We start from the raw sequence: 11,880 nt of genomic DNA on the forward strand, positions 1-11,880 counted from the left end.
ACAAGAAATGAAAAAATAACGGAAAGCATAATAAATAGAAAAACATAGGAAAATAAAAGAAACAAAAAACACTAAAAACCAAAACAAAGCAAAACCCAGAAGAAAGAGAAACCCACTCAAAGAAAACCAGAAAATTAACAAGAAATGGTTGAAATGTGGAACCGTGCAAGTGACATAGAAGACAAACTTAAAAATAACTTAGGCTAAGAGCAACTTCTGTAAAACCTTCCCGTAAAAATGATTTTATAGGATAACTGTATAATTTATGGGAAGTTGTTAGACAACTACTCTTCTCGGTTCCTGTAAAACTTCTTCCCCTAGAATCTTGCCTTTTCTATTTCTCTCTAAATGTCTCCGGGGGCCGTAAGTCAGTGACATGATGCTAGGAGGTGTGGCGATAGCAGTTAGAGCAACCAGGGCGATGAGCAACGCGACATGGGGGTTGTGGTGGCGGCAGGCGTGGTGAGGCTCGGAAGCCGAGGCGGGTGGCATGCCGGCGTGGTGCCGGTGCGGTGGCCTAGGACCCGCGTCATGAACTGTTGGCCGATTTTTTACCCGCCAAATTATATGGGAAGAGCTATCTTCCCGTATAGTTCGGAAAGGGGGAGGGGGGCGTACGGGATCCGGTAAAAAAATTGAGTTTACTGGAGTTGTTGGAGAGCTTTCTTTTGCGTCAACTTTCTATAAACGATAATTATTTGAGGTTTACCGGAGCTGTTGGAACTTGGAAGAAGGGAAACGTAAATGAGCGTGGATTCACAGCTCGGGCTGTCTTTAATTTTCTGGGCTGTTGGCAGTGCGGGCGCAGTTCATTTACAGTCTGGGCCGTAGAGTCGATAGGCCCATTGGGTGCTGTGGTCTACGTAGGTTTTCTCTTCGATCTTTCCTTCCCGCACGCAGCTTTCGATTCCCTCCACCCGCCGCCGCCGGAGACGCCACGCCCTCCGCCGCCGTCGACCTGCCGGAGGCACGCAGAAAACAGAGGGGAAGAGATGTGGTACCTTTGCGTCTTCTACCACAGGCTCCTCGACTACCGGCGGCCGGAAGTGCAGTCGCTCGCCGAGCTCTTCGGCGGCCCCGGCGCCGGGGCCGCTGTAGAGTGGCGTATGCCCGAGAATCACCACGAAGACTCCCCCTTCCACCTCGTTCGCCTCCCCGGCGACGAGCGCGTTGCCGCGCAGACCGCCAACCGCAGTAAGCGAGCAGCCCTCGTCATCGTTTATTGATTTCTGGCACCATGCCTGCAACCTGCATGATATGCGTCGCTGCCGAGCTTCTCGCGTTTATCCCGGACATCGCATGTGCCAGGCCTGCTCGTGAAGGGGATCTATGAGCTGTGGGGGCAGGGTGCCACCTACGACGAACTGGAGGAGGCGATACGGGCGTACCCCGACGAAAGGAAGCTGCCGTACCTGACGCCGGAAAGCTCGTTCAAGATTGTCGTCGACAGCTTCGGCAAGGCGGTCAGCTTCGAAGAACAGAATGCGATTATAAAGAGGTTCACTTACATTCCATTCAAGGTTACTGCCACAATTTTTCTACCTTGTGCTATTAATTTCAAGGCATTTGTGAATGCCAATTGTTCTTTCCTTTATGATCGGTGATGTTCCTCTTGTTTAGGGCCGTGTTAATTTGAAGAAGCCCGATCACAAGTTCTTTGTCTTGGAGACCGATGATTATGGGCCACAAAATGGCCTGCCACCAGTTGCTCAGAAGACGGTATTCTTTGGCCGGCTGGTTGGAGCAGCAGATAGGCATGTAGTGCCGACATATGAGTTGAAGAGCAGGAAGTACATTGGTCCGACTGCGATGGACTGTGAAATGGCGTTTCTCATGGCCAACCAAGGGCTCGCACGGCCTGGGAAACTTGTGTATGACCCTTTTGTTGGCACCGGGAGCATTTTAGTGGCTGCTGCACATTTTGGAGCCATGACTATGGTTTGTGCTTATCGCAGAAATAAATACACCGCTCTCCTTTTTGTCAGGCAATGTCATGCTTATTAAGTTCTTTCAGGGTGCAGATATTGATATAAGAGTTGTGCGGGATGGACGTGGCCCTCATTGCAATATTTGGAGCAACTTTGAGCAGGTAATCATAGTTCAGAGAAGCTTCTTGCATGCCTGCCATGAGACTGTTCTGAATCATCATTATTAGTATCTTGAAGTAGTGATGACATCTTCTTGCATGTTTCATATAATGTGCTGACCATATTATCTTATTTAGTACAAGTTGCCAGAGCCTTTGTGTGTGCTACGAGCTGATAACAACCTACCACCTTGGCGTCCAGGATTGAAGGAGGTACTATGCTGCATTTTCTATTGTTTATGCAATGTTTCAGTGCATCACTATCGCAGCTTTGGAAGTGTTCATTGCTGACTGATTGGAAGTGAGGAAAAGTATCAGCAACTACGTCCCTTGTGCACAAATTAATGCCACCGAATGTTGTAGTTGTGCTTGAAGTCTTCCATGGATGCACATGACATGATACTCACAGTCACATAGTTGAATGCTTATATGACCTTCATGTGGTTTGTCTAGCCATCTTTGAAACAAATTCACCATGAAATGTTTGTTTTTTAGTCCCATGAGAAAACAATTGATGGTTATTATTTGCTTAATACTCCTTGAAAGCTGTACTTGGAGCATATATATATACCAACCTTTAGACTATTGTGTGATAGAACAACTGCACTATGTTAACATTGCATTGTGGGCCAGTCAAGAAAAAACATTGCATTATGGTCCTACTACAACTGAACATTCCATCTTTCCTTGGATGCTATTATTAGGAGGTTATCTATTATCTTGGTCACAAGAAATGATAAACTACTGCTGCTTTTGTCACCAGATATTTGATGCAATCATCTGCGACCCCCCATATGGTGTCCGAGCTGGTGGGCGAAAGTCGGGCGGTCGGAAGCTCCTAAAAGGCATCATCCCTCCGTACATAGTTCCGGACGACAAGAGAGAGAACCATATTCCATCAACCGCTCCATACAGTCTCGCAGAATGTGTTCACGACCTCCTCCTCCTTGCTGCGAGAATGCTGGTGATTGGTGGCAGGCTGGTCTTCTTCTACCCGGTCTTGCGGGATGATGATGTTGCCGACGTAGCAAAATTCCCGGAGCACCCCTGCTTCAAGCTGGTCTCCTCCTGCGAGCAGATCCTAAGCCTGCGGTACAGCCGGGTTCTGCTGACGATGGTGAAGGTCGAGCCCTACACAGACGAGGTCAAGAGGATCGGCGAGGAGCGGCACCAGGAGTTCAGGGAGAACCACCAGAAATGGATGGAGGAGGGCAACCTGCACTCCGCCGTGTTCAGCCCGGCGGAGCATGATGGGAGGCCCAAATTTGATAAAGATTCCAAGCCGAAGTACAGGGGAAAGTACGTGTAGTGATGAAAACACTCTGGGATGACAATTTTTCTATCCTTCAGTAAGGGCTCTTGTGTGGTTTGTGCTAGGTTTACTGTTTACAAGCTAGTGCTAGTCAGTGATAGGAGCTGTATGATGCACACTAACTTATACTCCCTCCGTCCGAAAATACTTGTCATCAAAATGGACAAAAAAGAGATGTATCTAGAACTAAAATACATCTAGATACATCCCATTTTATTCATTTTGATGACAAATATTTCCGGACAGAGGGAGTATCATGCCACGCTAGCTCATTTTGATGAGGAGCTGTAGTTTTTCTTTTCACTTCTTTTTCCTACTTTGCGTTTCCGGCTACTGCTTAGTTTCCCATTCTTTCTGGTGTAAGGGCAACTCTAATCCATCCCCAAAAAACCTTTACTCCCGGAAAACCGTTTTGTCGAGTTAGCACACTCTAACCGATCCCCAATACCCCTTTTATATATCCCAAAAATTGTTGGTGTGAGCCAAAGAAAACGCCGCCTCCTGCCTGAAATATTGGTTCAACTAGTTAATTGCTCATGCGTTGCAACAAAGGCATACTTATTCTGATGGTTCAATATCGGGTCTTATTCTGGTGGTTCAAGATCAATCGGGTCTGACATATGCTCCGTAGCTTCAGAATCCACATGCATGTCAGGCTCCCTCACTCTCCCATTGTAATGTCTCTCACAATCAAATTGCATTATATATATATATATATATATATATATATATATATATATATATATATATATATATATATATATATATATAGGGAAAATGCATTCTACCACTAAGGGGTAACTACCCCTATCCTTACTGCCGTACGATCTCATCACGGTGTTGAGGATTGATTTTCTTAATGGGTTGCGGGTCGAGGAAAACTGATATTTTTGGAGCCCGGTTGGTTGGTTGGCCGGTCCGATTTTCTTGGTACTTCTGTTCTTTGTTTGGTCTTCGCTGTGTATACATAGTACTATAACTGATCGGAGGCAAGGTTCGTTTAGAAAAATCAGATCTGGATGCAACCTAACAATAATCATCTTTGTCTTTCTCTCTCTTCCCCATCCATTAACAAGATTAGGATCGATGGAAATTACCAAAAGAGATCGAGGTACGCAATAATGTGACTGTTTTCCATCCATGTGTCTTGCTAATTGATTTCCCTTTTTCACGGCCAAGCAGTGGCGCACAAAAATTTCATTTTACTAATGGGCTTGACTTGATTCATCTGCTCTCTCTTTACGAGAGGAAGCTGAATCGGGATAAATCATTAGAAGTAAAAGGAGGTAACATTTCATGCACCTTTATGTGATTTCCACACACGCATCATGCTAGCTGATTTTTAATTGTTCTTATTTTCATGCACATACATCATGCTAATCTCTTTCTGGCTTTTTTTTGTGTGCATGGATCAATTTTCCATGTTACTGCACCGCCGGCGACACAACCTGCGACCGTGGCTACATTGTACGGGCTATCCCTACTCAGCCTCAACAAGCACCAACAACCAATATGTGACTGCTCTGACGGGCGGCGGCGGCACCGATAGTGTACGGCTTCATATATCGATGACTGCTTGCTTTAGCGTTGCATGGATCGGAGACCTACGACTTCATCTCTGCCACGACGAACGACTGTACCTGGCCTTACGTGTGAATGGTCTCGCACAGTGGTGGCCACGATGATATACATACAACTGCACACAACCGACTAGTGACTACTCCCGGCAACAACGACGAACGGCTGCTCACAACCGATGACTGCTCCTGTGTCGAGACAACGATGACTGCTCCTGTGCTCTGATGGGTATATTAAGTTGATCATTAAGTCATAGATTTGTGTATGCACATGCATTAGCACGCATCATCATCAGACAAACAACCCATGTCCTCAAAGAAGTCTTCTAGCTAGTATATGCAGTTGCTTCAAGGTGTAGTATGTCATAGATACTTCATTTAATTTTATACTACAGTTACGTAATTTTTCAAGAGGCAATCTCACAATATACTATAGTACTTGTACCTGTACATGTGGAGAGAACATTTTGAATATGCCTTTCAATATCTTGGTATCTTCGTGTATTTTGTTCATTCAGACATACTCTTTATTTAGAGTCTATACTCTTGTCGGAGACACTCTTTTTTTTTTTGAAATACACCAACCATATACTCCATTCTTTATAAAATACCATGTACTTCAAAGAACTTCTTTATACACCATACTACTTTTTTTATATATATATATTTCATACTACTTTTTCATACACTACATTCTTAAGAATACCCTCACTTGTTGAATAAAACTAGGTTTATGAGAAACGAGAAGTATATCAAAAAGCACATGGTCCCCGTGTCCCCATTCTTAACTGAAAATACACATATACTACATACTTTTTCTCCGGTACAGATACTACATCCTTTTTTTATGGGACAAATACTACATACTCTTTTTCTACGGGACAAATACTACATCCTCTTTTTTATAGGACAGATACTACATACTCATTCCTATATAAAGAGTATATTGTATGGGGCATGTATAACAAACTCATTACTTTTGAGAATGGAGTATGTATAACAAAATCGTCTCTTTCAAGAATGGAGTATGAAGGACACTGATTTTCCAGAGAGTAAAAAGTATATAATCTGATCGTTCACAACAAAAAGTACATAAGCTGGTCGTTGTTGGAACTTGAAAGTACGGGGTAGATATACTATGCTACTAGTCACTTATCCATTCAGCGTGATCCATGTGCATGTGGCCAAGAAATTAGCAGATTTGTTGTAGGTTGTTGCGATAGTACGTTCAATTTTCTAATTGGTTAATTAAACAATCTAGTGAGTTGACTGTTAACGGATCCATTTCAACCCGGTAAGACCTTTTCGTACATGCACAACGGGACAGGTGGCAGCAAACTAAGTAGGAGGTAACTACCAGTAGTTAAAATTTGTCAAAGTCCCCGGCGACAATGAGGTCCATCTAGGCGTCGACATGGATGACGAAATTCTGGTTGAGTTTTTCTCCTGCTTCACAACGTGAAACCTGTAAATAGGATCCTTCCATGTGCACAAGTACTCCCCTCCGTCCCAAAAAAATATAAGATCGTTTTTGACACTAACCCAAAAAATATAAGATCATTTTTGACACTGACATCATAGTGTCAAAAACAATCTTATATTTTTTTTTGGGACGGAGGGAATAGTACTTTGCAAGCTTCTATCTCTGCCATCTGCCATACGCCCATACCAATTGCAGCTTAGCAGTTTGCATTTCCTCTGTTTACGGTGCTAATGTACGACTGCCACATACAGTTACTTAGTAGGTGGATATCAGGATTTTGACGTTGAATATTTGGTGCATATACGAGTCAAGTCGATCGATCAACTCCTCAAGTCTTATTGTAAAATAGCCAAATTTGTATCACGTTCAGAACTTGAGGTCCCCTTGGTTAAGAATCATATCATATATAACTAAGTCTATATCACATACTCCCTCCGTCGGAATTACTTGTCTCAAAAATAGATAAAAATGGATGTATCTACAACTAAAATACATCTAGATACATTCATTTCTTGAACGAGTAATTCCGAACGGAGGGAGTACCTTAAAGTCTTCATAGATAGACATGTCTGTATCACATTCATACCATAACTTGATCCATTCTCAAGTCCTCCCATAGCCTCCCAAAACCGCTCCCATGAAACCACATGAAAGCACTTTATTGGGCCAGTCATGAGACTAAATCCCTTCAGGCAAGACGATGTTCTATCTTGCAGTAGGCAAGCGCTATTTCGCAGAATAGGAGCACCAAGATGTCAGACAAAATTAGCTCAAAAATAAAAGATAACCGGCAAGAATTCACATACTCAAATATCAAGGTCTCCCACACAAAATAAAAAACTTCCCAACACCATTGCCAAAAAATGAATCTATTAATCAACATAAGCAAAGATAGAAGAAATAAAATGGTGCATGAAAAGATTGATCCAATTCCTTCTCAAAATAAAAGTCAATTCAAGCATATTACTAGAAACCAGCAAGACGTACATCTTCAACCAAGTATCCACTCCCAAACAAAATCTCTCACTACACAAACCTTGAACTTCTCTCAATCTCTGAACACTACAGATTTCTTTCACCTTTTTAGGGGATAGATAACACAAGGCTAGACCCAACATTTGGGAGGACAAAGGCCCTAATGCAGGGAGCCCTTCATTTATGCCTGCGCCTTTGCTTGTACAGCCTGCATCTTCTGTTGCAGCTTGATTATCTGCTTAGCAAAAACACATTAATAAAAGAAATTGGGCAATTCTTCTGAGCATTGCAGAGTTAACTGAATAGTCATACAGTATTGCGGGTAGTTAATTTCATGGCAAAGTAGTGAATTGTCGTGACGAGGATGACCATCATGGAGGTAGAATTTAAGGGCCTCTTTTATTCAAAGCAATCTATTATATTTTGTTTCCTAATTTCAAAGCTTATTTGATTTATAGGATTAGAACCCATAAAATCTTGGGACTACTTTGTATGCAATTCCAAAGGAATATTTCTGTTGGATCCAACCTCAGAGATTTTCCTTCGTTTCCGTGAGAAATATGGCGCACACTTAATCTTTCAAAAAGGACTCCTATTTCGTATTCATGTGTTTCCAGTAACCAACGGGCATATATGCTTCAACATGTTATGCCATCTAATTCCTAGATTTTTCATATTCCTGCGTTCTTGGATTAATGTGAATCAAAAAGGGCCAAAGTGGTTTGTTTGGATACTGATAGTTAGATGTGGGATTTTGGAAAACGAGTTTTCGGAGGATTTTTAGGAAAACCAGTTTTGGTTAGTTCTGGTTAGGCTTAGTGTTAAGGCAAGTATATGCAATTTGGATGGGTAAAATAGGAAAACACGATTTGCATTTTCCAAATCTATCGCCTCCACACAACTTTTCTCCATTACCGCTCACATGAATAGGAAGTGGCTGTTCCATCCTACACAGCACCTCTTGGTCAGAACAACTCCGACATGTTTGTGTGGTCCTCCTCACACTGCATCAACACCACCTCTTCGTCAAGCGCTCTAAGTGCTCTTCCGGCGAGATCACTGTCGCATATCTCAGGGCACGTGATTTCATCCAAGGGTGTGGCTATAGATCAACAAAAGGTTCAGGCTGTAGCTCATTGGCCAGCACCCAAGTCTGTACGGGCAGTGTCTGGCTTCTTAGGATTAGCTGGCTACTATCGTAAATTCAACCGTTACTTTGGCACCATGCCACCATCGCTGCACCCCTCACCAAGCTCCTCCGGAAGGAAGCATTTGTATGGACAACTGAGGCTGCCACAGCCTTTGCTCCCTTGAAGACCACTCTCACCACAGCGCGCGTGCTGCACCTCCCTGATTTCGCCCTCGACTTTGTGGTGGAATGTGATATGTCGGGCAGCGGTCTCGGGGCAATTTTGCATCAAGGTTCAGGGCCTCTGGCAACATGCCAAACTAGCAGCCTATGAGAGGGAGCTCATCGGCCTTGTACATGTTGTGCGGCACTAGCGACCGTACCTATGGGGGCGCATGTTTATGGTACATATAGACCATTACCGTTTGAAAATTTTGTTTGATCAGCGTTTGTCTACGATACCACAGCATCACTGGGCCAGCAAGCTACTTGGGTTTGGTTTCTGAGTTGAATTCAAGCCCGGGAACCAGAACCTTGTTGCTTTATGTACAAATTTGATTATTTATCCCCTGGAATAGCGCACTGGATTAGCCTGCTACCAAATCATTCTATATACCAAGAGTCAAACCGGAACTGCCACCAGAATGGTACTGACAAGCTGCAGATAACAGTCAGGAAAGCTTGACAATTGAAGGCGTGCAAAATTGATGTAACCTTATGTTGCAGAGATTTGGTCATGTGATGGCTACTGCCAAATAATCCTAGCTAGCCAGATTAAGTTTAAAAACAGATAATGAGATAAGGAAACAAGGTAGCATGAGCTCACAGTACATATATACAAGTACTACCACGTTTTTATCACACCATTTTGTTCTCTCTCATGCACTGAATCCTCTCATAAGTCTTAATTAGTACTGATGCTGGAATTATTTTAATCCTGTCTTAATTTCTTCTCCACTCAGGACCATAGGTTCTCTGTAGTTTCCCCCTTTATCACATCACCTCATTATCATTTTTCTCGGACAACGTCAGTCATTTTTCAACTTCCATCAGTGTCACTGTATCCAGCTCAACTTACTTTTTTAAAAACTATAATGCACTATACAGACAAAGTTCAGAAAGTGCCACGCATGTTAGCATTGTGCAGCTCTACAAATTCAAGGACACCATAACTATGTTGTTCAAAAAAACAGAGATGACAGAACATATGGTTTACCAAGACAATTAAAGTCGCTCCCGCACTCCAAACAAGTCCAAACAGTATTCACATACCAAAAATTAATCTAGGTAAGTTCCACATATCATCTTCTAATGGTTTTCCTTATGTGGTCAAGCAGCCCAAACAAAATTGATAAGGAAACAGTAACATACCAATTCCTTCTTGCTATTCTGTTTCTCCTCCAAGTCCTTAAGCGCCCGATCCATTCTCTTTCTGCAAAGAAAGTAATTCCACACCTTCATCACAGCATCAACACAATTCAAAACCGGTACAGATCAGCTCATAGCCACTCACAGCTCAGCCGTGATGTACTCGATGCGCTTCTTGATGTTGGCCTTCGCCTCCGCGTTGTCCTGCTTGACCAAAACTGGCCCGATCAGCTTGTACACGTTCGCCCCTTCATTCAGCAGCTCCAGCTCCTACGCACAAAGCCAAACTAGATCAAACCAGGTACTCACGCAAATCACCAATCGGAACAAAGTTGAACCAAGGAAGTGTGTGTTCATGCCTTGAGGACGAGTTCATTCTCGCCGACCTGGATGGTGAACTGCTTGCGGACCTCGTGATTCTTGGAGATGTCTGCAAGGGGGGCAGAAGAGATAGAGTTAGGGTTGCGAGCAGGGAGGGACGGGTTCGTCTCCCCCTCTCAAGGGATTTGCGGGCCGGGAAAGCGCACGTGCCTTTCTGGATCTTGCTGAGGGCGTTGGCCTGGGACTCGAGGTCGCGCTGCATATCGCGTACAGCAGCCGGTGCCGTTGCCAACGACGACGCCATGGCTGTCCCTGCTTCCTCCGCCGCCGCCGGCTTTAAGCGTGGGAGTGCAAATGTAGATGTGGCGTTGTCTTCTCTGTTTCCGGGTTTGGGCTTTCTGTAGCGTCCGCACTACCTGAAACAGCATGGAGAGCGACAAAGCTAAATCAAATCTTCGCGTGTGAGTCCTATGGGAATAGCTCACACATAGATGACATCCAAACTCTTATCCAACATATTTCATTCAGTTTTGCTAAAGCACATCTAGATGTGCTATAAGTATTGCACATCTAAGCCCTATGTCATTGATCTTACGCGGAGATTCGTGTGGGAATTTCTTTTTGCCTTTTCTTTTTCTTTTCATACTTGATTGTGTCACTTGGATGTGCAATAACTATGGCACATCTAGATTCTATTTCATTTGCATTCTCAACAAACTACACTGCAGTTTAGGAAAATGTTTGGCGCAAAAGATTGGGCGTATGGGATGGTCACAGAAGCAGTGAATCTACACCGCCAAAAATACCACAAGGCAATGGGCAGCACATTCCGGACAGCAAGATCAAATAGTTCTCTGGCGCATCCATCGATAAATAAACAAAGGGATCCGGCGCCCAGCTCTACGCTCCAAATGAGAATCCTACGAGCTCCGAGATCCCAAGCATACAGCCAGCGGTGAATGCGCCGGCGAATTTCCGACGCAGTCGCACCGACACAAACGTCCACGGCAACAGCAGACTCCGTAAGAGGCGCACGGAATCCCTCGAAAAGCCTCGGTTTTTCGCAGCACGGACGAAAGAAAAACAAAAATCGATTGAGACTAGGGTTTACCCAGAAAGACGAAAGTCGCTCCGGGCTGATCTCCGACGGGGGAGAGCAAGCGGAGCAGCAGTCCCGGCCGGTGGTTCAGGAGGAGATCGCGGTCTATAGGGGTAGGGGACGGAGAAGCTCTAGCCGGGGATGGCGGCAGTGGCGGCGGCCGGCGGCTGAAGTAATCGGGAGCGGCGGTGGGAGGGCCTGTTTGGTTGGTCACCTGGGCTCTATGCGGGGAATATGTGCCTGGTCTGGGCCTGAGAATCGAAATGGAAATTAGGCTGGCCAGTGCTAGATAGACTGCCTGGGCCTGTTCCAAAAAAAAAGAGAGACTAAGGCCGTCTCCAGTTTTAAAAAAAAGGCATCTTCAACATGGATCATCAAATTCATCTGGAAAAACATGGATCACCAAATGTCCACATACACGTATGAACGTGTCCATACATAATAATGCAGCACCCGTGCGCAGTTCCCTCACGCTAGGGTTTTCCTTCTCTCGTTGAGTTTTTGACTCCCCTGCCGCCGGTTTCCTCCAT

At 44.3% G+C, this 11,880-nt stretch overlaps 2 protein-coding genes across 3 annotated transcripts; one reads left to right on the forward strand and one right to left on the reverse strand.

The window, feature by feature from the left end:
- Nucleotides 1–864: 864 nt before the first annotated feature.
- On the forward strand, nucleotides 865–3,792 carry LOC119275232 (tRNA (guanine(10)-N2)-methyltransferase homolog). Its single transcript, XM_037556040.1, has 6 exons — nucleotides 865–1,194; nucleotides 1,309–1,520; nucleotides 1,621–1,938; nucleotides 2,015–2,089; nucleotides 2,225–2,299; nucleotides 2,850–3,792. The coding sequence occupies exons 1-6, from the start codon at nucleotides 993–995 to the stop codon at nucleotides 3,393–3,395; spliced, it is 1,428 nt and encodes a 475-aa protein (XP_037411937.1). The 5' UTR covers nucleotides 865–992; the 3' UTR covers nucleotides 3,396–3,792.
- Nucleotides 3,793–7,322: 3,530 nt separating this feature from the next.
- LOC119275233 (prefoldin subunit 6-like) lies at nucleotides 7,323–11,594 on the reverse strand. Of its 2 annotated transcripts, none has more exons than XM_037556042.1 (6): nucleotides 11,363–11,594; nucleotides 10,462–10,663; nucleotides 10,290–10,360; nucleotides 10,076–10,200; nucleotides 9,934–9,994; nucleotides 7,323–7,668 (listed from the first exon to the last, which is right to left on the reverse strand). In XM_037556042.1, the coding sequence occupies exons 2-6, from the start codon at nucleotides 10,553–10,555 to the stop codon at nucleotides 7,615–7,617; spliced, it is 405 nt and encodes a 134-aa protein (XP_037411939.1). In that variant the 5' UTR covers nucleotides 10,556–10,663; nucleotides 11,363–11,594; the 3' UTR covers nucleotides 7,323–7,614. The 2 variants fall into 2 exon arrangements, with proteins under 2 accessions (XP_037411939.1, XP_037411938.1); XM_037556041.1 differs by having other exon boundaries at nucleotides 10,462–10,667; nucleotides 11,363–11,593.
- Between the last annotated feature and the right edge of the window lie 286 nt (nucleotides 11,595–11,880).

The sequence above is a fragment of the Triticum dicoccoides genome, chromosome 3B (assembly GCF_002162155.2).
Source record: "Triticum dicoccoides isolate Atlit2015 ecotype Zavitan chromosome 3B, WEW_v2.0, whole genome shotgun sequence".
NCBI lineage: Eukaryota > Viridiplantae > Streptophyta > Magnoliopsida > Poales > Poaceae > Triticum > Triticum dicoccoides.

Coding starts and splice junctions, on each gene's coding strand:
- LOC119275232 (XM_037556040.1), top strand. CDS start 993: ATGTGGTACCTTTGCGTCTTCTACCACAGGCTCCTCGACTACCGGCGG. Junction 1,521..1,620: donor TCACTTACATTCCATTCAAG/GTTACTGCCACA, acceptor CCTCTTGTTTAG/GGCCGTGTTAATTTGAAGAA. Junction 2,090..2,224: donor TTTGGAGCAACTTTGAGCAG/GTAATCATAGTT, acceptor TATCTTATTTAG/TACAAGTTGCCAGAGCCTTT.
- LOC119275233 (XM_037556042.1), bottom strand. CDS start 10,555: ATGGCGTCGTCGTTGGCAACGGCACCGGCTGCTGTACGCGATATGCAG. Junction 10,361..10,461: donor CCTCAGCAAGATCCAGAAAG/GCACGTGCGCTT, acceptor CCCCCCTTGCAG/ACATCTCCAAGAATCACGAG. Junction 7,669..9,933: donor AGAATAGCAAGAAGGAATTG/GTATGTTACTGT, acceptor TTTGCTAAGCAG/ATAATCAAGCTGCAACAGAA.